This window comes from Ammospiza nelsoni, chromosome 4 (assembly GCF_027579445.1).
Source record: "Ammospiza nelsoni isolate bAmmNel1 chromosome 4, bAmmNel1.pri, whole genome shotgun sequence".
In the NCBI taxonomy this organism is placed as follows: domain Eukaryota; kingdom Metazoa; phylum Chordata; class Aves; order Passeriformes; family Passerellidae; genus Ammospiza; species Ammospiza nelsoni.
This window is the reverse complement of record NC_080636.1, coordinates 27817240-27844517: the sequence shown is the minus strand read 5'-3', so window position 1 is coordinate 27844517 and position 27278 is coordinate 27817240. Positions and strand designations below refer to the sequence as shown.

Genomic DNA, 27278 nt, shown 5'->3' with positions numbered 1-27278 from the left:
GAAATGAGAGGCAAGCAACCATCAGCAACAGATGAAAAGAAATTGCTCTGAGTGGGTACCAAGGGAAGGGTGGATCTGAAGATCTTGCTGTGAGCTGGGTTGTCTTGTCTCCCTAAAGACCTGTGTCTTGCTCTCACAGGGTTTTATGCTTTCCTGCTACATTTTGTCAGTTGTTCCTCATACCCCAGAAATAATGTGATAATTCTGTGGAGGCCTAAGCCTGAACTTAGCAGCAGAAACTCAGCAGCTCTTTCAGCTGAGGACATAGTGGCCATTTCAAATGTCCAAATGGCACCAAGGCAATCTCTCCTGGCTTGTCAGGAAGTCATAGCCTTCCCTCTTTACTCTGTGCAGAAGGCTTTTACTTCTCCACCCAATTCACAAATCCTCACTCTGATTTGGAGGAATTTCAGAATATCTGTAGAATTTCTGCATTCAGAATATTCTGTTTTGAAATATTTTACTGCACAAAGTAAACTTTGGATAATTTTGCTACTGCACTACCATTATTCTCTATAAAGTTCCTGCTTACTGCTGGGAATGGGTGTACAATCTCCCTTGGTTTAGGTCTCACAAGGATGAGAAGGAGGTGTCTAAGGCAGAGGAGCTGTATGAGTCACTGTCCCTTGCTTGCTCCCACCACTGGAGGGGCTCTGATCAGGGGCACACATCCTGCTGTGTCACTGTCTGACGCGGGTCTCAGCTCAGGGCAGGCACGTCACTTCTCTCCAGGCTCCTTTGTACACCCATTGTTGTGCTGCACTGGGGCATCGAGGGCCTTTTTTGTAGCTGGGGTTTTGGTGGGAGTTGTGGTGAATTCACCTGGGAAATTTGCTTACCCCCCCGTTTCGTGTGTGCCTTTTTCTCTAGGGTACCGAATTTATGACCTGACAATGAACCCACACAATGAAGTAGAGCTGGCAGTGGGAGAAAAACTTGTTCTCAATTGCACTGTAAGGACAGAGCTGAATGTGGGAATAGATTTTAAATGGGACTACCCTTCCATCAAGGTAAAGTCGTACTAACTTACGGGTGCCTTCCTCACAAAGCACTTTTACTTATTTTGGCATAATGTCACTTCCCCCTTTAAAACATTGAGAAAGAAGATGATGATACGCAACAAAATTTCTGGTATATACAAATGTGCAAAGGGTGACAGAAGGAATAACAATGGCATTTCCAAACATCTCTGTCTTTTGTCTATTGCAGGAAAAGCGTGCCACTATTAGGGATGTAAAAACCACTGCAGGAGAAATGAAGAAGTTTGTGAGCACCCTCACCATTGACAGCGTGTCCTTAAGCGACAATGGTCGGTACACTTGTGCAGCCTCCAGTGGTCGCATGAACATGAAAAACAGCAGTTACTTCCTTATCCATGGTATGACATTTCCCACTGCAGTTCTGTTTGTTGTTTCAGATTTGGGATTAATTACTGGGATGCAGAAGGCCTCTTGATGATGAACCAAATGACAGAAATGAACCAAACTGCAGCTACAGTATTTCTCTTGCAACTAGTGTGGGGGTTTTTTATACCACAGCCTTAGTTAATAATAAGATTTTAAAGGATGCTGTATTTTACTGAAAGCTGTAGAATCCCACTGGAAAGTGGGCAGTAAAATAAAGTGATGTAAGCCTTTGACCCTCTTCTGCATTGACCTCCTCAAGGTCCTGTAAAACTCAGTTTGTGTAGGTGGCTTTGTACAAGGGCTGCCTGTTCTCACTCTTGGTGAACTTAGGCTGGATCTTGGTGGCTCTGTGACACGAGAGTCTGGGTCAGCATGAATGAAGCTAAGAAAATAAAACTTTCAGCTTTTGTATTATGAATAGATGAATCAAATGGAGTTTTGGTGGTACGGAAATGATGCAAGGGAAACAGCTTTGGCTAAGTGAATAGATAAGTACGAGGCCACATCCTACAGCCTTTTCTCACCCCCCTCTTGGGCACAGCCCCAGCTCTGCTAACTTGCTTATAGAAAAAATTACCAGCATGAGAATGGCTCATTTTTAATCACCAAGTTAGACAAAGAGATATATATTTTGAAGGAGAGTAATTTTCCTGAGGTCTGATTTCAGGGGCCAGAATATTCATGGCACTTTTAAAACAAAACAAAAGACTTTCAAACTTATTGTGGGCATAGTGATTCAAGATATACTGAATTTTCTCCTGGTCTCTTTCTGTTCTGCTCTTTAGCAGCCAAAATGAGATCATGTGCTAAACTGAGTATACCAGATACTAAGTCTAAACCATCCTAAATCTTAGTCAAAAGACTAATTTAGTCAAAAGGCTAATCACTGTCTTCTGTCTGAATGCAAGTTTATAACTTATATCAAGTAATGTAAATAATTTGAAGGTACTGTGTGACTGCAGTGGTTGAAATACATACTTGAGCATTTAACTTTATCACACTGCAGTTTTGAATAGTCTAATTTCCTGGAATAAGTATATTGAGAGAGTTTTATGATATGTGTATATATATATATGTATATACAGGTCTGACAGTTGGCATACTATCCTGAGAGCTGAGTCTTGTCTCTTCTTTCCAGAGCTCCTCAGTGAGGGAACTGGTCTGTTCCTCTGTGTGAAGGAACGGACTAGGCTTTCATGGTGGCATCTCTCCAGAGCCCAGTATGGAGCCATCTGACCAGTGACCCATAGTCCTGTCACTAGCTCCTATTTGTCATCTTGTTAGGTGCTGACCCACATGGAAAGCACTTTTGCTTTGGTCCATGAGAAAAGACCGTTTAGTTTGCTTCCTTTTTTCCCCCTCAGAAAGTCCTTTTATTCACCTGGAGAAAATGGAGAATGTTGTTGAGACAAGGCTAGGCGACACAGTCAAAATTCCTGTCAAGTTTAAAGGATATCCTCCACCAGAGGCTAAATGGTAAGAATTGGGATATAGTGTGTTTGAAAAAATGAGCAATTCTTAGTTAAAGCAAATCATTAAATATTCAAAGTGCTCTGTATTTTCTTCAGGTATAAAAATGGAAAAGCCATCAATGCAAATCACACAGTAAAACTTGGCTACGCATTAGTGATCACTGAGGCAACTGAAAAGGACGCAGGGAATTACACGATTGTCCTTACAAACCCCATTAACAAGATGCAGAAAAGACACACATTTACCCTGCTGGTAAATGGTAAGTGGGGTAACAGAGGTGCCTTTCTTTTATGCGTGGATTTGGTACATTACCATCCTTAGGCTTAATTCATCCCCTACCTATGAAGATTTAAGTACTGAAGAAGAGCAGTCCTTGAGCCTCAGCCCTGGGAGGGCAGAGGTGACCGGTCTGTCCTGGCTCTAGGATGTGTCAGTCAAGAGGCTGCAGACTCTGGGTGCTGGTGTTGTGATGATACTTTGTGTGGGGTGGGGTTTTTTGTTTTGTTTTGGGTTTTTTTTCTGTATATTATTCTTTGCCTCTGTGTCCTGCTCTTTTCCTGCCCTTCTTGCTGGCTATGCTGCTGGAGTCCTCCTCCACCCCGCTCCATCCTGGCCCTGTCCCGCCTCACCCATCCTTCCTGCCCCACACAGGCTATCCCTCCTCTTCTGTCCTGTCCTCTACAACCTTCCTCCTCCTCCCCTGCCTCCTCCTTTCTGCTCCCCAGGAAACAGCCTATGCTTTGAAGACAGCAGGTCTTGGAAAGGGCAGCAAGGCTACGTGCAGTGGGATCAGGCCTGGGGAATAGTGTGCATTTAATGGCTGGTAATGGTGGTGAGAGTCCAGGAACTGCATTTTAAACCATGGACTATTGAAGGGGGATTTTGTAGGAGATCCTAAGTATCCTGATCCTCAAAGCATTGGGCAGGCTCACTGCTTCCCCACATGTCCTTGGAGATGCTGTGTTGCACTGGTATTGGGGCATGGTGTGAATTGGTCACCGTGGGTCTAAAGCATGCACCCTGGAGCCTTCAGCAGGAGGTGTGACCTGCTGCTCTCTCCTGCAGTGCCCCCCCAGATCGGTGAGAATGCTCTGATGGCGCCCGTGGACTCGTACAAGTACGGCTCGACACAAGCGCTGACCTGCACCGTGTACGCCGTGCCGCCGCCCAGCACCGTGCTCTGGCACTGGCAGCTGGAGGAGGAGTGCACCTTCAGCCCCCAGTGAGTGCCAAGGCCCTGCTGTTTCTGCAGCTTATGCAGGTCTTGAGGGATATTTGGGTTGGGTTGGGGTTTGTCCAGTGCCTCCCTCGTCCAGGCTCATTACAGAGTGCAAACTCAATGGCCAATGAAGAAAGAGGTTGTTGTACTTAATTTGCAGATTGCTGCAGGCAGGCTCTGCCAAGGTCATTGCTGTTGGCAGAGGCGAGGGCCACCCGCAGAGAGGATCCAGCAGTGCTGGCATGTTGCTCTTGTGCTCTCTGGAAGGGCATCTCGACTTGCATGGGGTCTCAAATGCAGCTGTTTGCACGCCCTTCCCTCAGATCCCCCTGTGGGCTGCAGGCCCAAAACTCCATCCCAAACAGAGGAAATTTGCTGTTTATGCTAATGATGCGTCCTTGTGGTGTTTTTTTCCCTTGTGCTCAAGTGCTGAGTGTGATGGGGCTCTTTATCTGTGTGAAAGTGTATCTCAGAGGAAGTGCACTGATTGATGTTGGGGAATGATAGAGAGAGTGCCTGACTGAGATTCACGCAGCTTCCCTTATCTGGACCTGCCATAAGCCCAGATTTCCTTTAACAAAAAAAAAGTCCAGAGTAAAAAAAAGGCATTCTTCTTTCCTGTTGTTGTTTTTAAAATGATTCCACTAGTTTCTTCCTTTGGTGCCTGGTTGCTTCCTACACAATGGCTACTGTCCTTAAGAAATTCTTGTAGGGAGTTCAGCGATTTTTATGTCTCTCTGTCTTCCTTTGAACTAAATCAACTTGAATCATCCACTTATGAATGGAGGTTTGTTCCCAGAATAGCTGCTTTGCTCCAGCCACCCAACTGAGCTGACACAGGCAGATTAATTAGGAAATTCACCTTTAGGCTTGGGGATACTTTGCTTTAAAGAGCATGAAGGTCTCAGGAGGTTATAGGGTGAAATTTAATAGAAATATTTCCAGAAGCATATGCTTCCCTCATAGATGCAAGCTGTGGCCAGTGATGCATCTGACTTATAAGTTCATATTATAAGTAGAACCCAAAATACCCCTCTGGAAGGGCAAATATTCCTCTTATCTAATGCATGTGTCTCTACTTACATTTCAGGAAAGTTCGCTCCGGAGCTAATCCGTATGCGTGCAAGAAATGGAAAGCGATCTCCGAGAGAAAGGGTGGGAATCAGGTTGAAATTAAGCACCGGGTCGTTACTATTGCTGGGAAAACAAAGGTGAGCACATTTTCTTTTCTCTTGGCTGGGGTTGATTAACCCTGTTCAGCAGTCCACATGCCTGGAAATACATCACTAGAGATGAGACTCTCTTCACCTCAGGGAAAACTTGGGGATCTACTCTCAGCTAGATGGGCAAGCTCCTTCTGAAGCCAAGGGGTAGAGATACACACTTTCAGTTCATTTGAACACTGACCAAAGTGAATCTCCACTGAGGAATATAAATGACTTAGATCTCAATAACTACCTTTTTGCGGTGTAAAGTTAGATGAGTTAATATTGCAAATTAACTGTAATAGAAATTGGAGAGACTGAAAAGCAGAAAAAATTGTGGGTGCACCCTTTTTTAACACATATGTCTAAGTCCATCTTCTGCTTCTTCCCATTTTCTTTTACCTGATTTTTACACGCTTAGAGACAAAAATGTAAACTTCAGAAGGGGACAGCGCTTCTGCCATGCCATGGGTTTGTGCTTTGGAGGGATTTGTGGTTGTGCAGATATCTGCAGAGCCCTTTGCTGAGCTGTTGAGGTGTCTGGGCATTACTTTAGCACTGATGTGGTATGAAATTGCTTGATTGTTCTCTTGTAGACTGTGAGCACCCTCGTGATTCAAGCAGCAAATGTATCTGCTTTGTACAGATGTATGGCCACGAACAAGGCTGGGTCAAGTGAGAGAGTGATCTCCTTCCATGTGACCAGTAAGTGCCCCCTGCCAAGGACAGCCACGTTAAATTAATGTTATTTTGTCTGTTTGCTGATGAAAGGCACTTCAGTGATGTTACCTGATTCCTGACCTTTATTAAATCCTTTCATTCTTTCAGATTTTAGGTTTACTTATGGCTTTCTTTAGGCAGCCTTTACAGTTGCCACTATTTTCAGTCAGGTGATTAGTTCTACCAGCATCAGTGGAGTGGCAGGCTGCTGAAAGTGATGCAAGATGTTGTCCCAAGAGTGACTGCTGTTGAGCTTTAGTAGTTACTTAAAAGAGCAATGGAGAAATTATGGTAGTGCCACAAAATGAATAAAGATTTGCTGTAAGAGCTAAGGCTAAAATTTTCCAAACCAGTGACAAAGACCTTCTGTCTCCTCAACAATCAGTCCCCATATTCATGTGCCAAAATTTTGTTTTAATCCAAATCTAAAAATGACCGATAAGATATTGCTGAAAATCATCTTAGGTTGCTGTAAGTTTCTACAAGAAGAGTGACTGAATCCTTCATTTGATCCATTTGAAATGTGTCACTTAAATAAGATTGTACTCCTAGTTCACTGACTGATTGATTTGATTGATCTGTTTCAGTGTTTCTTTTCCTTATTTTCAACCAGATAGATAATTTAATCTGTATTTTCAAAATTACTTTCTCAAGTTAATGTTAGCCACAAAATGCACAATCAAATAGGAATTTATTTTACTTTTTTAACTTTCAGGGGGTCTTGAAATTAATGTCCAGCCTCAGAATCAGCTGACAGAGAAGGATAACATGTCCCTGCAATGCACAGCAGACAAGTTCACCTTTGAGAAGCTGTCATGGTACAAGCTGAGCGCTCACGTTTCGCAGACTCCCTTCGGAGGGCTGCCCATGCCTGTTTGCAAGAACCTCAATGCTCTCCAGAAGCTGAATGAGACAGTCTCAAGTACCAATGGTGAAAACGTCACCTTAGAGCTCATCCTTCGCAACATCTCCCTCCAAGATGCAGGGGACTATGTTTGCATTGCTCAGGACAAGAAGGCTAAAACACAGCACTGCCTGGTGAAGCACCTCACTGTTCAAGGTACAGATCTCTAACTCTGAAGCAAAATGAGTGGTTCTGTATGAAAACAATTGCAGTAGTGGCAGTTTTTGGTATGTTCAGGCTTTGGATGTGTTTGATTAATGGTGTACTCAGTTTGTTAAATAGATTTACAGTTGTTGTAACACATTCTTCTGGGGTTTGTCCAGGCAGCAGGCACTGTTTCATTAATACCAGTGAGGAAACACTGACTGAGCCACTGTACTGTGCAAGGAGATGTGTTTGGTTTCTGCTGAAGTAATGTGTTTAGCTCAGTAACTTCTCCACTTTTCAGAACACATTTTTCTCTGTAGCTGTATTCATGTGTGTACTCCTAGCATTAATGCCATTTCTTTGTGTGAGTGGCTCTTGAGTTTGCAGTAGTGCCTGTAATTAAAAACTGCCATGAGGGATACTGGTGTTCAGGCAACAGCAATGCAAGCTGATAATCAGTCAGCTTTCCACACAAATAGTGATTACCTTGCTTTGGGACCTAGACATCTAGGTTGATTAGGCAGATTCAGGGAAATACTTATGCATGTTCATGATCTGTCCTGAATGGACATTTAATGGACCAGGAGTGTCAAACCTCTCATAAGGACTCTGGACACAGAAATGCAAGGGAAGCAATTTCTCAACTACTCCCTCTTCCCTCAGCAGCCTGAGCAGTTAAAAATTAATTCAGCTAAAGCAGGTTATATCAATACTGTTGAAATTTTCTTGGCTATTATAATTTTTTTCATGTCATGTGGAAGTTAAACTATGATCTTAACATGAACACTGTGGCTCTTGGTCTAATCAAAGGATTTGAGTCTTTGGTATTGGGACATGAACTGCTACTACTGAAAAAAATGGATCTTTTTCTTAATAAACAGTAATTTTACTGAATTTTCAAACCAACAGAGCCCATGGCACCCACACTTGTTGGAAATCTGGAAAATCAAACAACAAATGTTGGTGAAACAATAGAAGTGTCATGTGCAGTGAATGGCATTCCTCCTCCAAGCATCATGTGGTTTAAAAATAACGAGACACTTGTGGAAGATTCAGGTGAGGATTGCTCATTTGCTATTATCATCAAAAGGCTTTCTTTTGTGGGACTGACTGCTGATTTTCACCATGAAAAGTTTTGTTTTGAATTCCTAACAAAAGTGGCATAAAAATAGCAAAACTAAGAATAATTTTTTTTCCCCAGGTATTGTTTTGAAAGATGGAAACAAAACACTAACCATCCGCAGAGTGAGGAAAGAAGATGGAGGGCTGTACACCTGCCTTGCCTGCAATGTCCTCGGATGCAGCAAAGCTGTGGCTTATTTTTCAGTGGAAGGTTGGTGTTAGCTTCTTTCCAGATTGTGCACAAAATCTTTAGAATAACTAGAAGTAAAAATCTACAGGCTATCCTGATGGGAGATCTGAAAACATACTGAAAAAAATATGAAATTTGTGAAAAGTGCTGACCATTCCTATCAAGCTGAAACTGGGTGCTATCATAGCTGTTGAGGTTGATGCTTTTTTCTCCACCATGCTGCTTAGGGCTTTTCAACAAAAACTGAATCTATCTTACTTGTGGTTGCAGTGAAAACTCTGCCAATCTATATTAAGTGCAACCCATAAAACAGAGCCAAGTAAACATGCAGCTATCCTGGGGCATCTCTGTTGTCTAGGTAACATAATTGACATACCATGTTTTTTAGCATAGTATGTTGTACCTTTTGAAATTATGTAATTACTTTCACAGGATCTGAGGAAAACATAGTGAAGACTTTTTGCAGTCTGTTGTGATTGCTGTCTCATTTTAGTGAAACAGGTAGTGATTTTAGGGACTCCAGCCTTGGTCCATCTGAAAGCATCATTTGTGAGACCCATCTCTCACTTGTTCTAGTCCTATTGTGGCACACCAAAATACAAGTTGCAATGACAAACAATAAATGGTAGCAAGAAGTTAGTCTGCAGTGTGGATAGCTGATGGACTTTCCATGATGGACTTTCCACTCAGAGTTGCAACAAGAAGCCTCAAACTAAAAGCTCCTTGCTCTTGATATTAGTTCATCCTTTCATTCATTAGTACATTTGCATACTTCAGTCACTGAGCCATTTGTACGCCTCTGTCTTTAAAAGTCAGGGTGGTTGATCCATACCATTAAGTTAATTAAAGCAATATCATGTTGTTCTTAGAGGTCCCTTTAGGATATTTAGATGTTGGGCAAAATGTTTAAATGGGGTGGAAATTATCTGCAGATGATGTCGATGTAGATTTCAGCTGATGTGGTAAATATTGCTGGGGCACATCTGTAGAAGTTTGAAATTTGTGTAGGACATACTGTTTAACTCCAAAAAATTTATAGTGCTGCTCATGGGGGTCGTGCAATGGAGTGTAGGAAAATCTCAGTGGTGCAAGAGATGAAATACAGGAGCATGATGTGGCAAAGAGGGGCTGAAGAGGAGACCTGTGTCAGTGCACTAAAAGGTGTTCAAATGGTATCTGCTGGCCACTATTTTATGGGAAAAGGAACATTGTAAATAAGACCTTATTATCGTGTGTTCTTGTAGAACCACATTTTTCATGCCCCAGCTGAATGATGTCAAGAGACAAGAGAGAGATTGTTCTCTAGGTCATTCTCGCAGCTCTTTATTTTCTATATGATGAGGGTGTTTTTTTTGGTTTCTAAAGAAAGAGTAATAAAAAGAATACTTTTTGGTATTCTAAAACCATTTTTTTCTAAAAACATTTTTTTAATTCTAAAAACATTTTTTTCCAAAATGTGGATTTTACCTTTTTATATTTGCCAAAGGTCCAGACAGTGTCTTTGGAGCAAAGTTGATGCTGAGAAATGTGATGGTGTGTAAAACAGCATGGAACTGTAATATTCCAACATAAACCCCCAAGCTTTTTGTTTTGTTTTGCTTTCGTTTCCTTGCCCCATGTTGCACTTTTAAAACGAACCTTCAGAACAAGGACCTCCATTCTTTACTTTAATGAATGAACAAAACAAATATGCTTCCAACTATCACTCAAATATTCATTTATTTCTTCCCAGGCGCTGAAGAGAAAACAAATCTGGAGCTCATTATCCTCGTTGGCACTGCAGTGATTGCCATGTTCTTCTGGTTGCTTCTTGTAATCATCCTCCGGACCGTTAAGCGGGTAATGAAAAAATTCTCATACCATCCTATCAGCACTGGTCTTGCATGACAAATGAGAGCTGACTTGAGGCCTTTTGTGTTGCTTCTTTCCATTGTTCTTAAATCAACAGACACATTTTTTCTCTCCATGCCATAACATTCTTGCCTGGAACCGGGGGCGCAGAAATTTGTTTTTAATTGAACAGGCCCTTGCAAGAGAAAAATGTTTCATCTGGTTCTGTTTATTAAAAAAAGAAAAAGAAAAAGAGAGAGACAGAAAAAAAAAGTGCAAGTAATTAACAATGATGACACTCATGATGACATGGTGTAGCGAAATGGTAGCCTGGCATTTCTGGGAACTAATGAAATACCCTAAAGTGAGAAAATGGCATTTTGCCTGCACATTGCCAGCAAAAAACTGTGCAACTGCAACTAATACCATTTTCCAGGCCAATGGAGGGGACATGAAGACTGGCTACTTGTCAATCATCATGGATCCTGATGAAGTCCCTATAGACGAGCACTGTGAGCGGCTCCCATATGATGCCAGCAAGTGGGAGTTTCCCAGAGACCGGCTCAAGCTAGGTGAGTTTTCATGGCATGAGCCATTTCGTGATCCTGCAGCCAGCACCGTGCTGGGGGGTGTTTTGGGTCCTGGCTCCCCACAGGACTGCTCTGTTGCATGATCCCTGGGTGGGCTCTGTGTTCCCATTGGATATGGTGCATCCTCTCTACATTTTAAGTCCTCTTGTTAATTTTTGCTTCATTAACACATTTTGGAGTAGCTTTTTTATTCTACAACTTTTTCCTGCTGTGTCAAGCAGATATGTTTGTGTTCTCACTTCAAGGTAAACCTCTTGGACGTGGAGCTTTTGGCCAGGTCATAGAAGCAGATGCATTTGGGATTGACAAAACTGCTACCTGCAAAACAGTGGCAGTGAAAATGCTTAAAGGTAAAAATAATGACTAGAACTTCAACTTGAATATACAATATAGGGATATTTGTCAACACTCTAACCATTGTACCCATTGTTGTAAAAGTTAAGCTTAATGGCTGTTATCAGGAAAAGTATATGCCTTTTCCTCACTGATAACTGAAGCAATGCAGCTGTGCTTTCCTAGCCACTGCTTTATAATTCTACTGAAGTTCAGAATGCAAAGTTGCTCCTGCAATCAATTTGCATGTGTCCCTTATGCATCCTTGTTGGAGCTTTCTGCAAGTCTCAAGACAATGGCTTAGGCACGCTCCAAACTGAGTTGTAGTTTGGAATAGCTTTCTCCTCACTTTAAATCATATTATACTGCCTCACACTTGCCACAAAATGAGATGAAAAATGAAATGTGTGGTTCCCAGACACATTGTTCTGAAAGAAGATGTAATAGGGCAGCAGAATGGGGCTGCCAGCAGCTGGGGGCTGTATTCCACCCCGTGCTGTACTGGCATAGCTGACACAGCCTACCAGCCAGCAAGGCTCCTCACTTGATGGGCTGGTTAAATACCAGAAGAGAATGGGGAGGAGGGCACAACCTTTCTGTCTGGGGTGCTCCTGACCTGTGTTGCTTTTCCTCTGCAGAAGGGGCAACCCACAGTGAGCACAGAGCACTCATGTCAGAGCTGAAGATACTCATTCATATTGGCCATCATCTCAATGTTGTCAATTTACTTGGAGCCTGCACAAAGCCAGGAGGTGAGTGACTTCTTAGTGGGTGAGAAGGTGCTAATGAAAACCCTATTTCTACCATGTCTGCTGCACAGACAATTGAAATTCAAAATTAAAGACTGGAAAGAGTAGTTCTTTCTAACACATGCCACACATACACACACACCACACACACACACACACACACACATACAAAAGTCTGATAGAGCAGGTCCAGAGGTGGAATAAAGGTGGAATAAGGGCCATGCATCTCCATCCCTTACTTATTCTATCACTTTGCTTTTCTGTACTTGAGATCCATGTTTATGGTGGGCAGCCCATGTGTAACAGACTTCCAAACTAAGTCTAATATCAGATTTAACAAGTTACTCTTACTCTTGTCACCAGCTACAGGGGACTGCAAATTGGGACTTCCCCTCTCTGTCTTTGGATGGGCTGTTGGTGCCCATGTGTGTGTGTGTGTGTAGGAGGGGAAAATGCAATTTGGAGTCCAGCTCTGGGTGGATGAATCTATTTCACTTTATAATCAGAGACAGATGTTTTGTTTAGCAAATCCAGTACTACAAACTCTACAAACTAATTTGGAAGAAATTCAATGTAAAGTAACTTAGTAATAATTTTTCAGGGAATCTGACTTGTTGGCTTACTGTGGGATGAAAATTTAATTTGTAAAGTTCCGTGACAGAAGTCAGTAGTTGAAGGAAACATAATCCAAAAATATTTATTTCCTTGTTTATTCCATAATAAAATAGAGATGGCCAGTACGTAGAACCTAGGATGAAAATGTATCACCATAGCAAATGCCTTTATGCAATAAATTTGAACATGAAATACCATATTTAGATTGTACATTAAGGCATCTATGTCTAAAACCAAGTTTCCAGTTTTAAATGTTTAGTACTTTAATCACCTGTAGAAAAATGCAGGGATAATCACATGTGTATTCTATTGCAGAGGGTAATTGCACTGAAGCTCTTTCAAATATTTATGCTGCTTCCTTACAATGTTAATTAGTTTGGCTGTTATTGGCACTTCAAATATAAGCACACCACTATACTTTTTGACATATGAAATTAAGCCCACAATTTTCAAAATTATGTGCAGATAACAGCAGAAAAATAAATAATTTTGATGCATTGATTAGATTGGTTTTTTTTTATTACTGATATTTTAAAGAACCCTTGGCTATTGGAATGCTCTTTGAACTGTATGCATTTCTAGGCAGAATTTATGCTCTGAGATAAGGTGGGATATAAATGGTCTAATTAATTGCTTTATGCGTTGTACAGGACCACTCATGGTGATTGTGGAATACTGCAAGTTTGGAAATCTGTCCGCTTACCTACGGAGCAAGAGGAGTGAATTTATCCCGTACAAGGTGAGGAGTCAAGGTTGACAGTGAAATGTTTGGTTTGGTGGTTTTTTTCCACACACAATGTTTCTTTTTCTAGTGCAGACTGCAGCGGCAGTCCTTGGGGACACTGAGTGTCTTAGCACTTCCCATGGGAATGAGAGATGGCAAAGACATCAGAGGCCATTTAGTCTTTCCCCTGGCCCCTGCAATGTAGTTGTTTTGTTATTGTTAGCTTAAAATGTGCAAAGGAACTGGGCTTCCACTATTTCCTTTGGCAGACTGTTCTACACTTGGCTGTATCTTTCAGGAAGTTTTTTCTGATTATCAGCCTGAATTTTTTCCTTTCTTAGTTAAGCTCCAGACCACCTTAAATAACTGCACTCCTTGCTTAGTGTATATATCCCTCAGATATCCATAGGTATCTGCTGTGACATGATTATCTGTTCTACTGTCCCCTTGGCTCATTGCTGAACGAGACTGCACATTTCTTCTGCTCTTAATAGTTTTGGATAATTGATGCAGCTCATGAGTTTACATTCAGCTTTTCACCCCTGAGTCCTTTGCAAAAGGGAGCCCCATTACAGCACCGTGATTTGAAAGAAGTAGGAAGATGGGGACTGGCATTTTCAAACTCGTTTCTGGGCGCCTCTGAGAGAACTCTTATTTATGGAGGGCATCCATCTGGAGGATCCATGCTGTCTGAGAGTCAGATTGCTGTGTGAAGAACTTGGCTGTGTGCACCCAGCACTCAGGGTCACCCTGGGGACCTACCCTTTTCCACCCCTAGCCAAGAGGGAGGCCCCTGGGCTGTGCTCTGCCATGTTGGTAGGCTTGAGCCTTCCTGCAGCTGCTGTGTTTAGATCAGAGCTTCTTCCCGCTGCTTGTTGGCTCTCCAGGGGGTTATTTTTCTTTATCCTTGGAGACATTGTTTACTATTTTGTATTGGCAAAGGCAACTTGCTGCATCTTCTTGTGAGGTAAAAAGATAAACAAGTATCTTGAGAGGCCTTGAAGTAAGAGGCAGGGTTTGATGAGAGTGCTGACCCTTGCTTACACAAGCAGTGGGAATGGGATTTGGCAGTGTTAAAAAACAGCCCTGCCAGGGAAAACACCACCAAACCAAAGCAGGAGAAAATGGAAATGTTTTGGAGGATACCTGTTGGGCTGGAGTCCTCCCTAGAGGCATGCAGTGGCTTAGGGAAAGAAGGCAATAAGTCAGATTTTGATGGCTATTAGGGTTTTGGCCAAGGTAGAGGTTTAGCAGAAGGCCCTTTGCAGCAGCAGGAGGTAAAGCCATAGCAGTACAGAGAGGCTGAAGTGTACCAGAGGGTTTGGCAGCATCCATCCACATGTGTTTCACAAGCGAGGGGCACCAGGGGCTGAGGACACCAGCTCCTCAGTGAGCATTTAGTCACCTGCATGTGGAGGTGCTGCTGAGGTTTGGCTGGGAGGTTGTGAAAGCAGGAGAAAATTGTGCTGTGGAGGGGCAGAGGGTGCTCCAGCTGGTGAACCTGCATGGCCATGGGTTGGGTTTTGCTGGTTCCATCAGTGCACCAGCCTGGCGCCCCAACCAGAACTGCCTTGGAGCAGGGTAGCTGATGATGCCTTCACTGGTTGCTCTCCTTGCCTTCCCCAGTGACCTTGGCACAGACCATAGGGAGCATCACTGCCTCTCCAGCAGAATCTTCTGGCATGCTTTCAGCTTCTGATTTTTCTCACCCTCCTCTCATATTTCTAGACCAAATGTGCCAGATTTAGGCAGGGGAAGGAGAACTACATTGGTGATGTCTCTTCTGACCTGAAGCAGCGCTTGGACAGCATCACGAGCAGCCAGAGCTCCGCAAGCTCCGGCTTTGTGGAGGAGCGGTCCCTGAGTGACGTGGAAGAGGAGGATGGTAGGACACATCTTCTTCTGGTGCTGGAGCATGTGCCATTGGTGGGGCTGATGAGGGACACTGGGGACTGTGTGATTTCCAAAGCTCCCTCAAAACTGTGTGTGGGATATTCTCTGGATGTCCAAAGTTCCTGAGTATTATCTATACTAGATTATCTAGATCAGCATCCCAAACCCCTCAGCCCAACCCCAGATAATGTCCTGTAGGAAAAGGGTCTGTTTTTAGTGTGAAGTTTTTGGAGAAATGTCTATTAAATACCCCAATATTTTGAGGGTAAGTTGCAGAGTACAAACTCCGAAGGCAGTGCAGAGAGGGATGCACCAGCATGCCTACTGAACTTCCATAATGTCTACCCAAAAGTTAAATACTGTGAAACGCTAATTGATTCACTGCTTATTAGCAGAGAGCTTGCTTTGCCTTCCCTCTGCCCAGGTGGTCTGTCAGGAACAGGAAGCCTGAATTATCCACTCATTCAAAGCCTCTCCAGGATGTACATATCCTCTGCAGTGGTTTCACTGATGCATTTGCCATGTTCTCCTTTGGCAGATGCAGCATGAAATGCTCAGTGCTGCCATTTCAGAGGCTGCTAATTTCACCTAGGGGTGAGAGGTGAGATCAGACTAGTTATGAGGAAAGCTCTACTTCTGTTTCTCTACTGCTACTAAAAATCATTTAGTGCAAAGAATACATCAGTTATGTGAACAGGGAGAATGATCTTGCAGTTTCAATCCAATCTAATAGGTAATGTCAGGCATGCACTTCACGCATTTCCACACCATCTTGGTCCCTTTCCAGTATGTCCTGGGGTAAACATCGACCCTCTGAGCTGGAGCATTACAAGAAGTATGAAGACCTGAAGGAGCCCTTATGGTGAGGGTTTTAGCCACCAGTGTTGTAGTTCTTGGTAGGTGTCTGCTTCAAATCAAAAGCTGAACAAAGTCTCAGAGTTGTTTATCTCAGCAGGAACTAAATGCCTAGCTATCTTTGGATATTTGAGTACATTATTCCTCCAGGTCACCAGATGATGAGGTTAGGGTTCTTCTACATTAAATTAGCAGGGCTTCTTGCCAAATCAAAGTCCTTCTCCCTATGGCATATTCTTTTCTCATAAAGACTAGGTGGGGCCTCCCTCTCCTGGTTTCTAAATTCATCTTCTGAAACCAGAGAAAACTTTACTGTCATAGGAATTTGTGAGCTGAATTTCAGTTGTTTTTCTTTTGGGATTGTTTTGCAAATCTTTCCTCTGGACATAAACAAGGAGACCTAGGGTATAACCCGTTGTCTCGAAGTTTATTTTGCACAAGACTAGTTTGATGTAAAATGGGTTGCTAGTGATAATTATATAGCTAAAAAAAAAAGTGCTTGATTTGCTCTTCCAGTCCAGTGTGGCATAAGGTTCGGATGGACTTTTACCTAACAAGCAGTTATTGGTGAAATCAGTGACAAAGGGCATGTTTGACTGTCATCTGATTCTTTGCAGCTGGTCCTGAAGACCTTTGCAAGAACCCTTTGACCATGGAGGACCTCATCTGTTATAGCTTCCAGGTGGCAAGAGGAATGGAGTTCTTGGCCTCACGCAAAGTAAGGGACTTCTCAGGAAGAGTGACATGTTATTTATTTGACTGCAGGAAGTAAGCTGTAGGTCTACAGAAGGAAACAGCATGTTCATCTTTGGACTGGCAGTCAGCCGCAACATTTTCTTTTTGCTCTGAGACATTCCCAAATCATTAATGCTACAGAGTGAAACAGCCCATGCATTTATTGACACAAATGTTAGTGATCTGTACAAGGTTTATGGGCCACCAGTTCATAGAGGAATGGTTAAGTAGTTGGAGGAGGGGAACTGACTTAAAAGGACAATTGAAGGAATTAGGGACAAATCCCTGGTAAGAGGAGCTAAAAAAGAGTGAAGGATTTTGCTCTGAGGAGGTTGGTTGTACCTTGTGCATTGGGATTGGAAGGGCAATGTGAGGAGAGACAATACTCAGCTGTGAAACTTATATGGGTGACTCCTTGGAGAATCTCTTGCCAAGGACACCCTGGCAGTCAACAGCACCTGACCTGCATTTTCTCCTTCTAAAAGTATTTTTCTGTGATTTGTGGCTAAATATGTAGAGTACATGTTTCAAAGGATGACAATTCCAGCAAGAGTGAGGAATTGCCTGCAGCTGTATAGAAACAAAAACCACTTAGAAATGGGAATAGAAAATAGAAGCAGGAGATACAACACTGCTCTAGAATGCAGGCTCAGTCTTCAAGAGCAGACTTCAGTCTTTTTCTAAAAACATACTTTTGTCTGCCTCTCATATAAATCCCAATTGATGTGCAAATGTAAAAATACCTGCTTCCAGAATCTGCAGTTTCAATCCATAGTAGAAGCAAATCTGAAGCCACTTTCAGAGCCTGATTATTTTTTTTTTTACTTCAGGCTATTGAGGCTTGAGTTTTGAATTGTTTGGGTTGTTAACTAAGCTGCTGTTAACTAAATCTGAAGCCACTTTCAGAGCCTGATTATTTTTTTTTTTACTTCAGGCTATTGAGGCTTGAGTTTTGAATTGTTTGGGTTGTTAACTAAGCTGCTGTTCTGCATAGGTAGAGATGTGGACTTCTTTCTCTGTAGTAAAGATTAGTTTGTGTTGGAATCAAGTCAGCATTTTAGTGTGGTGTTTTTCAGAGAAATAGTGGAGTACACAGATTTGAGTGAACCTAAGTAAATCTAAAGGTAATCAGATCTGAACCTGTTTTGTGTTAGCTTCTTAGGATAATTAATTAGCTAACTTCAAAGGCCCTCTCTGCACAGTGGATAAACAGACATATGTTTGGACTTGGGAACACAAGTCTCCCTGAGCCAAATCAGTTGTGACCATCAAAAAAGCACTTAAAATCAGCAACTGTTGATGCTGAGGTTTCTTTTTCTTAAAAGGTTTTAAGAATTATCTGGCCTTTGAGGGTAGGAGAGCACATATGTGAAAGAAATCAGCCCTGTGGACAGAGCTGTGACGACAGGCAGCACATGAAGTTGTTTACTTCTTTTTGCAGTGCATCCACAGGGACCTGGCTGCTCGTAATATCCTCTTGTCAGACAATAACGTGGTCAAAATCTGTGATTTTGGCTTGGCTCGAGACATCTACAAAGACCCGGATTACGTCAGGAAAGGAGATGTAAGTTTCAGATTATCTGTTTGATAGAGAATCAATATGAAATCAGAACTTCTTTTTTCTTTTTTTCCCTTAAAGAGATTTTTGGAAACTTGGTGTTTTGCTAAACTTTGATACCATTTTGTTTATGGAAATACTTTTAGGCTAGACTACCCCTAAAATGGATGGCACCGGAAACCATTTTTGATAGAGTATATACCATTCAGAGTGATGTATGGTCCTTTGGAGTTCTGCTGTGGGAAATATTTTCATTAGGTGAGTCACTTTAATTTTACTGAGCCATCTCTAAACAAAAGAGTCCGAAGAAAGCACTCAAAGTGTTCTTGGAACCTCTGTAGCATTTTCTTTTTACTTCTTGAAAAAAAAATTCCTGTATATTTTCTCCATCAAAATAAAATACTCAAATTTTCTTTAAAATGCAAATGTAGGAACATGGGCTTGAAATGCTTCTTCATGCAATTTCAGTATGTGATGATGTGCCTCATTTACTCAGTCAGTTGCTGTTTCCATCATAAATATAAATTGTTTACACATCCAAATACACCAAATTGTCTTATTAACACAAACCGTAGCAAGTTATTTGCTTGAAAATGAATCCCAGAATTTAAGAGTCTAATGCATTAAAATTACTGTTGTTTTCATTTTAGGCGCATCACCGTACCCTGGAGTGAAAATTGATGAGGAATTTTGCAGAAGACTGAAAGAAGGAACGAGAATGAGAGCACCAGACTATACAACACCAGAAATGTGAGGAACTCTTCTTCCATCTGCCCACATTTACCCCACACTACTAGCAGGTGCAGGAGCAAAAATGGGTGCTGTTTTCTTCACACTGGTATTTTAATTGGTTTTGTCATTCCAGGTACCAAACAATGTTGGACTGCTGGCATGGAGATCCTAAGCAGAGACCAACTTTTTCAGAGCTGGTGGAGCACCTGGGGAATTTACTGCAAGCCAATGTCCGTCAGGTGTGTGACCCGTATTCTCTGGTGGCTAAAACCACTGGCTGAACCTGTCCTGTCCTGCCAGCCATCACAGCATTCCACAGCTGGGTACTGTCTGATGGAGCTGTCAGGGAGCCTGGGCTTCCTCTGCTGCCCCCATTGCTGACCAGCAGCTGGGTCTCTGACCAGCAGAGAGTGACTTGTGGTGTAGAGATCCCAGAGGTTGTGTTGTGGTAACCAAAAGCCACTCTGCCCTGCCAGCAAAGCTTCCCCTGACACTACTGGTGGCACAGGCTCAGTTCCCTGCTCTGCTGCTGATTTCTCTGCAGGCTGCAGACACATTCCAGCAGGTAGCTCCTGTTGATCTTACTGTGCCAAAGATGGTTATCTTTGTGTATGTGGGGGTGGGTGTGGGCTGCAATGCTTTAAATGGCTATCCTGGAAAACAAGGACACAAGAACTTCATTGCTCTGTGCAAATTAATGTGGTAAGGCATGACCTGTGTGCAGGCATTGCAGTAAGAGAGCCCACTGCAACCAGGTGGGGACATGGGCCTCCCTCCCAAGCTCTCCTTGTGGTTTCTCTTCAGTTACTATGGAAGTGGACAAGGCCAGGGCCATAAATGCGAGCCCACTGAATGAAGGAGGATGGATTTGGCTGTGTGCTCCATACTAGACAGACTCTCCCTTTTTAACCTCTGTGATAATGGGAATTACGCTGCCCTTCTAAACTGTCAGGTTAATTTTTTTTGTGGCATTGGGATTCAAACATTAATGAGATCTACCTTTATTTTTTCAAAGACATCAATAAAAAGTCCAGTTTATATATTACGTTACAGTATATAATATAAAAATCTATTTAAAAAAAAGTAAAACTACTTGGAAGATTGATAAGAACCACCTCCTTCTTTTAATGTAGCTGCTCCTGCAAAGGTGGTATAATGTTCACAATTTAATAAAACACCCACCCTGTTGGGCTGATGCATTCTCCATGTACGTGCACGTATCTGTTTATGTCTGTGTGTCTCTGTAGCCTATTTAATTTTTGTGTTTTTTCACTGCATTCTACAGGATGGTAAAGACTACGTTGTCCTTCCTTTGTCAGTGTCATTGAATATGGAAGAGGATTCGGGTCTCTCTCTCCCAACTTCACCTGCTTCCTGTAGGGAGGAAGAGGAAGTCTGTGATCCTAAATTCCATTATGACAACACAGCAGGAATTAGGTATTTTATATGGTGGACATCCTACTGGGGCCTCTGGGAAGGTTTTGTTCATGCTGGGGGAAGGGAAAATGAAAGGAAGAGACTTCAGCTGCCTGGTCCATATTTAACCTTCTCCATAGGGATAAGAAGGAATTTGTAAAGCTTTTGCAGGCAAAAGCTAGTTTCTTACCTTCCCAGTTAGTGATTTTCTTATTTATTTTTATTGTTGCTACCCTTTCAAGACTTGGTATTCTCATTCAAAAACAAACAAACAAAAAAAGCAAACCCCATGAAAATATGTGTTGTTTGCTTTTTAAGAACCAGAACATATAGAAAGTTTTACTGGTCCAGTTTGGTTGTGGTCACAGTGTTCTTGTGTTGCAGCTGCCAAGAACATAAATGATGATAGAGCTATCATTAATAACGTCTCTGGCATTTATCCTACTAAAGTGAAACATTGGAAAACAGCTCATGAATTGATGGCCAAGGAGAATGTGACATAAATAGTGTTGTCACTGTTTTTGTGCACTGCTTCCTTCTGGGGGCTCATGGGGCATCCCCAATGGTAGATGCTGTTAGGTATCATGGCAGAGGTGACCTTCCAGTGAGGAGTTTGTACTAATGCACTTCAGGGGCTTATGTTGGACCCTTTGAGGACTTCTGGCATGGGATGTAAGAGAGAAAGGAATTTTCCCATCCAATGCAGCCACTGAGATGCTGGAGCCCTGGTTGTTCAATGCAGCCTCAGAAGAAGGAGGGTACAAAGAGCAATGTGAACACCAGGGTGGGGACAGACTCTGTTCACAGGTTTCATGGGGTTTCCATGAAGCAGAGCCCTCTGCCTCAGTGCTTGTATCATAACCACCACAGACTTGGGTAGAACAGGATAACATTTTTATGTCATCCTAGAAATGACTACACAATGCATTTCACACTTTGGGTGAACTTACAGCCCTGCAGCTGAACTCTCAACCCCATGTTTTAGTAGTGGGGCAATTCAAAATATACATGTTTAAAAGAAAAAAAAAAAAAGCATTATTTAGCACTGAAAAGATCACACTTATTTTCCACTTTTAATACTTCCTATAAGGCTTTTCTTGTCCCCATTTCCTGTTATGAGCAGAAGTAAAAGCACTCTGTTGACATTTTAAGGAGACTTTGAATCTCTTTTCTCTCATCTTACATTGTGACAGGATTGTGAAAGCAAGCATGTTAGAAGAGGCAAAGTGAGGAGGTTAAGTCACGCTTAGGGGCTTTATTCTTATGTTCTGGTAGCTGAAAATGATTTTGTAGGCATGGATCTTGCTATGCTGGTAGTGAAAAAGATTTATCTGTTCAGAGATGTCATTTTCAATCTTCACAAAAGTACTAACTATGAAAAAATATAATCTCTAAACCAAAGCTAGAGGAGGATAGCAAGCACAGGGAAAACATGGAGAATATTAAAGAATCTTTAAATTGCTGATATAAATTAAAATCAGCAGGACCTCCTAACATCTGCCCTATTTGGGATAGGAAAGAGATACGCGATTTCTGAACCTTGAAAGATTGTCATTAAAAACAGTCAGGTGATGTATAGAAGAGTTAGTATAAAGTGTAAAGATAATGCCTACTCTTGGAAAGAACAGAAAAAGTGTAATTCTGCAATCAGTTTAATTTGAATTCTAGGAACCATCCTGGAATAAATGTTCAGATAAGTAATGGTAAATGCCTACAGGAAAACAAATTAACTACAAATGGCCAGCATGGAATTGTCAAGAAAAAATTACAGTAATCTTGTCTGGGCTGAGCAGAGGTGGGTCTCCCATACTTGAGAGGTCATTCAGATCAAGGCTGGGCTTCTCAGCCCTCACCACCCTGGAAAACTGCTGTGCAGTTCTGTGCCTATGTGTGCATTTAATGCAGGCACACAGGGAGCTTCCAAACACAGAAGGCAGTTGTGGAATGAACTTCTAGTTGTACAAGATTAGGGTGTCCAGGAGAGTGCATGGACTAGATTGTCCATTGGATGGTTTGGTCCTGAAAGTATTGGATGGGAAATATATTAGATACCACTGCAAAGGAGCAGAACACATGGCCAGTGGAGAGAGCTTGAAAGAACTGGTTTTGTTAAGTTTAGGAAGAGAAAATGGAGAGGGAATATAGTAACTGTTTTCAGTATATGAAAATTTGCTCCAAAGAGGGTGTTTAATGATTGTTCTGTGTCCCCAGCATTAGGACAAATTTTATTTGAGCAAATACTTTTAATATTTTTAAATTTAATAAATAATAATATTTAATGTTTGAAAAATGTTCTGAATTGTGATTGAGTACCAGAGCAGGCTACTCAAGGAACTTGTAAAATCCCCACCAATTTGAATAATTGTCTATTGGAGATAAGCAGGATTCAGCATAGCTAAAATGGGAAAAGGGGGGAATGATGCTTTTAATTGTCTCCAGTTTTGCACTTCAAGTGGATGCAGGTTACTCTACTAACTCCATGGCTTTTCCTTCATTAGCTGTTAAGAACATAAATTTGCCCCGTTTAACTGGGACACCATCCATTTGATTCCATTTTCACTTAGGCAGAAAGCTGAGGGTGCTGTTTTGTTTGCTGTGTTAGTATCTCCATGAGAGTCAATTTTATTTTTTTGTCCAATATTTTTTATGGATGTCTTCCTGAACCAGAGGGCTTCTTTTGGAGAAGAGCCTTCAAGAGAGATTTAGCACTCCCTGTCCTGATCCCCACGGCTTAAGGGCAGCAGTGTGCTGACTCTGCTGTTGTTGTCCTAGGTCCAGCCAGGGGTCTCAGAAGTGCAGTCCAAAGAGAGAGACACACGTCTGTGCTCCAGGCTTCTCTGTTTATTATAGTTCTAAGCAAAGCTTGCAGGAAGTTAAGCCCTCCAGTGTAAATGAGGAAAGAAGCTGTTTTCTCAAAGCCATTTCTTAGAATTTGCTCAGAGATCAATATTGTCAGGAGCAAAAGGTCAGAAATATGCCACTTTCTAGGCTGTTCATCCCTTTCAATAAATAGATATTTTGAAGTTTGCATAATATGTTTTGACAAAAGGATTAACTTCTCTGAAGAGAGATAAAAGGATTCTGATATCATTGTGCGGTTTGCAGCCAAGTTGTGGAGAATAGACACAAGATTTTTTTGTTTTGTTTTCTTTGCAGTCAGTACCGACAAGGTAGCAAGAGAAAAAGCCGCCCTGCGAGCGTGAAAACATTTGAAGATGTCCCATTGGTAACCACTGTAAAAGTTGTTCAGGAGGTGAGTTTGTCTATTTGTACATACTGTCCTTCTGTCAATGCTTTTTTTTTGTGGCTTTAATATTTTTCCATTTAATGCATTTCCAACACCTTTGCAGGAAAACCAGACAGATAGTGGGATGGTTCTTGCATCTGAAGAGCTGAAGGCGTTGGAAGAAAGTGAAAACCAAGTGAAAATACCCTTTAGGTAAGGCTTGGGCTGCACATAGAATTCAATATGACCTTTTACTGCAGTATGTCAGAAGACTGATGATTGGTTTCTAAAATTGTCCAGAAGAAAAAAAACTTTTCTTAAAGTATTTTCAAAAAGAGAAAGCAAAATTGTGCCTAATATACCTGGTCATCTTGCATTTGGTGTTAGGCGAGGGGAGGTAATGCAGCTTTTGGAAGCCTCAGTCAGCACCCAGAAAGGACTTGTATTTATCAGCTGCAATAGCATCAATTACCCCTCAAAGGCACTGAGCTGGTGCACACAGCTGAGCATGTCTGAACTGATGAACAGCTCTTGGTTTTTTGCTTGCTTTATTTTTTTTTTTCCCTAATAGCTGGGACTCAAGTTTTCAGGATGTACCTGGGTGTATTTTCAGAGCATAGTACAGGGGTTTCATTGTGCAGTTCACAGGAAGCACAGTAGCATTCATGAAGCTGAGACCTCATATATGCTCTCTGAGAGCTTCCCAGGAATTATTTTTTTCCAGAACAACTTCAGTGCAGATGAAGATATACTGCAGTTACAATTGCACCACAGCTGATGTAAAGCCTCTGCAAGCTTTCTCTCCATTTCATCTGTGGTCTCAATCCAACTCCTTGTATCATCATAAAATTAAACATCTTTTTCATGCATTAGTGAAGTTAGGGCATATGAATAGGTCTTTCCTTGTAATCAAATGCATGTTTAAAAAGGCTTGAAGCCAGGTTTAAGTACAGCCTCTTGCTTTGGTTGCTGCCGTGATGGAAGGCAGTTGCCATCCAGAGTCGCCCACCTGCCCTGCAGAAGACACAGCTCTCTCAGCCCCGTTTCTGGTTGTTTTTTGCAGCACGCTGGTGCCCAGCAAGAGTAACGAGTCCGTCATGTCCGAGGCCTCCAACCAGACGAGCGGGTACCAGTCGGGCTACCACTCGGATGACATGGACACCCCCGTGTACTCCAGCAAGGAGACCGAGCTCCTGTGCGCGCCCGAGGCGTCGCCGCCGCTCTGCCGCGCCCACGGGCTCCCCTACGAGAGCCCCGCGCCGCTCTAGGCTGGCAGCCCCAGCTCCCCTGGGATGTGCCTGCACTGCCTGGGCTGCTGCTATCCGGGTTTCATGTACTGAAAGATGGCATCCATGGGACTAAGAAAAGACACTAATTTTCCCCGAAGATGATGCAGAAGCATCTGGCAGCAAAACTGCGCCGTGCCAGGCCGGGCTCTTTCCTCAAGAGACACTGGTGGCTGAGGGTGCCAGCAGAGCCCTGGCCGTGGTGTGTGGGCTGCGCCAGCCCCATGGCACAGGCTGAGCCTGGTGATGTGGAGCATCTGCCTGATGCGGGCGGCATCACGGCATTCAACTTAACTGTTCCTACTTGTACGAAATAATGGCACATCCCTGCTTTTGTGGGGCTTTTTTTGTTTGTTTTCCCCTTGTGGCTGGACTCCAGGAAGGAAACAGCACGGCACTGGCTTCTTGTTTCTCAGAGTTATTCCTTGCTTGTACCTTCACAAACAAAAAAAGGAACCTCCAGCTCAAGGCTCTGGCACTCTGACGGCCTGAGACTAAACATAGGCTGGGCTAAATATAGGTGTGGGTGATGGTCTCTGTCCTTGGCAGAGGAAAAAGGCTGCTGTACAAGTCCTCATGAGTTGCATTTTCTCAGTGAAGTTTGTTAGTAGGGAGAAGACAGAGCACTGAGCCAAGGGATGGGACTCAAATAGCAGGGCCGTGCCTGACCTCTGAGGATGGCTCTGCTCCCCTTTCATCCCCAGCACCCTCACTCATGCCTGCCTGCCTCTGAGCTGCCCAAAACTGCTGCAGAAAGTACTCCCCTCCCCTCAGATCACCACTTGGGCAGCCTCAGCAACAGGTAGAAAAGGCAATGTCATTTACTCCAGGACCTCAGGAAGCACTGTGGTTCTGGTGGGGCATCCTGAGGGCACCCTGCCTTCTCATCTCATTCCCCTTCCCTCAGATTTAGGTCTGACTTTTTCACTTTGAAAACTCAAAGTCTGTTTGCAGTGGCAGAGATCTCAGTTTATGTAGCCTTGGGAACCCGTGACTGGTTTCGTGGCAGCTCTGATCTTCTCCGAGTGATGAAATTGTGCCTAATTGTTGGACAACTTCTTACCTGTGCTCTTGTAGTTCCAGAACTCTACTGACAGACACAATGAGGACTACAAGATTTTCAAATGTAAAGCTATTTCTACTGAGTTCTTTTTGTATTTTTATAAGTATTTTTTTGTTTGTACTTACTATAATGTCAAATGCTGGGAATCATGAATATAAGGCATATACAGTATTTATAGCCTCTTTATGTAGAAATAAATGTAATATATTAAAATATAAATATATATTATATAACAGATATTTTACTATTCACATTTTGTATCTGTGTTCTGTAGCATTGAAAAGGTCACAAATTTTTTTAATAGCTAAAACTTTTTGCTTTATTAAAAGGGACTGGAAATTTAGACCTGGGGGCTACAAGTAGGTTTGTTTTCTTTTGTTATATCTGTTGACAGGGAAGATTCTAAAGTACTACTTGTTTCAAATCTACAAACATGTAGTAGGTATATGTAGTAAAGGAACTTCAGTGATTTTTAGCAGTTGGCAATAAATACCTTTAGAGAAATGGTCAGAGGAAGAGACTGCTTGTATGAGCTGAATCTTCCCTTGAGAAAGTTTATTATGTTCCTTTGGGGATGGTTGATCTAATTGTATTGTGGCTTTTGCCTGGGGAGTGGCATTTTCCCTTAAAGCCTTATTCATCTTTTCCCACTTTTGTTTCTCCTAGCTCACTTCTCACAGACTAAATGTTTTCCCTGCTCTTGTGCAGTGAAGTCTTCCTTTATTTTAAACCTGTACTTAAATCTCCTACCTTTTCACTCTGTTGTCCAATTTTTGACTTTCTCTTCTGCGTTGTGTAGGTCTTTGTTCTGAGGGCAAGGCTGTCCACTGCTAGGGACTTAACAGCTTATGCTACAAAACAGTGCAAGGGAAGTTAAGCCACACATTGCAGACTTTAATTCAGCTTCTCTTTATTGTAGTTTGAAATGAGACAGGCTACTGCATAGGGAGAACATTTGTCTAGGAAGTGAGAGATCTTGCTGCTTAATTCTTCTCAGGCTGAACATGGGACTAATGCTCTCTACACATGTGCATTACCCAAATACAAGGTTATGAGATGTTAAACTGTAAATGTTTCTCCATTCCTCCCCCTAAATGTAAAGCATTTTATAGCCAGGAAATCAGGAGCAGGGAGGTCAGACAGAAAAAAAGGAAGAGGCTTCCTAGATCATTCGTAAGGGCTCCTAGGAAGGATTTCACATATATATTTGGCATTTGCCTTGCTTCCCAGGCAAGAGTCTAGCCAGCAGAGTATGCGCAACAGACGATGCTACATCCTTTAACATCC

At 42.4% G+C, this 27278-nt stretch overlaps 1 protein-coding gene across 1 annotated transcript in view; it reads left to right on the top strand.

The window, feature by feature from the left end:
- The window catches only part of KDR (kinase insert domain receptor), a 30481-nt gene extending 4239 nt beyond the window's left edge, over nucleotides 1–26242 (top strand). Inside the window, exons 6-30 of the mRNA XM_059470283.1 lie at nucleotides 871–1010; nucleotides 1210–1378; nucleotides 2771–2882; nucleotides 2975–3138; nucleotides 3945–4101; nucleotides 5189–5309; nucleotides 5900–6008; nucleotides 6739–7083; nucleotides 7984–8130; nucleotides 8276–8407; nucleotides 10119–10225; nucleotides 10653–10788; nucleotides 11052–11156; nucleotides 11778–11891; nucleotides 13154–13242; nucleotides 14956–15112; nucleotides 16593–16693; nucleotides 18152–18274; nucleotides 18415–18526; nucleotides 18919–19018; nucleotides 19134–19239; nucleotides 20286–20437; nucleotides 23573–23669; nucleotides 23767–23855; nucleotides 24706–26242. Of these exons, the coding sequence (XP_059326266.1) occupies nucleotides 871–1010; nucleotides 1210–1378; nucleotides 2771–2882; nucleotides 2975–3138; nucleotides 3945–4101; nucleotides 5189–5309; nucleotides 5900–6008; nucleotides 6739–7083; nucleotides 7984–8130; nucleotides 8276–8407; nucleotides 10119–10225; nucleotides 10653–10788; nucleotides 11052–11156; nucleotides 11778–11891; nucleotides 13154–13242; nucleotides 14956–15112; nucleotides 16593–16693; nucleotides 18152–18274; nucleotides 18415–18526; nucleotides 18919–19018; nucleotides 19134–19239; nucleotides 20286–20437; nucleotides 23573–23669; nucleotides 23767–23855; nucleotides 24706–24910 (3389 nt within the window). The 3' untranslated portion in view covers nucleotides 24911–26242. The remainder of the gene's footprint in view (nucleotides 1–870; nucleotides 1011–1209; nucleotides 1379–2770; nucleotides 2883–2974; nucleotides 3139–3944; nucleotides 4102–5188; nucleotides 5310–5899; nucleotides 6009–6738; nucleotides 7084–7983; nucleotides 8131–8275; nucleotides 8408–10118; nucleotides 10226–10652; nucleotides 10789–11051; nucleotides 11157–11777; nucleotides 11892–13153; nucleotides 13243–14955; nucleotides 15113–16592; nucleotides 16694–18151; nucleotides 18275–18414; nucleotides 18527–18918; nucleotides 19019–19133; nucleotides 19240–20285; nucleotides 20438–23572; nucleotides 23670–23766; nucleotides 23856–24705) is intronic.
- Nucleotides 26243–27278: the final 1036 nt, after the last annotated feature.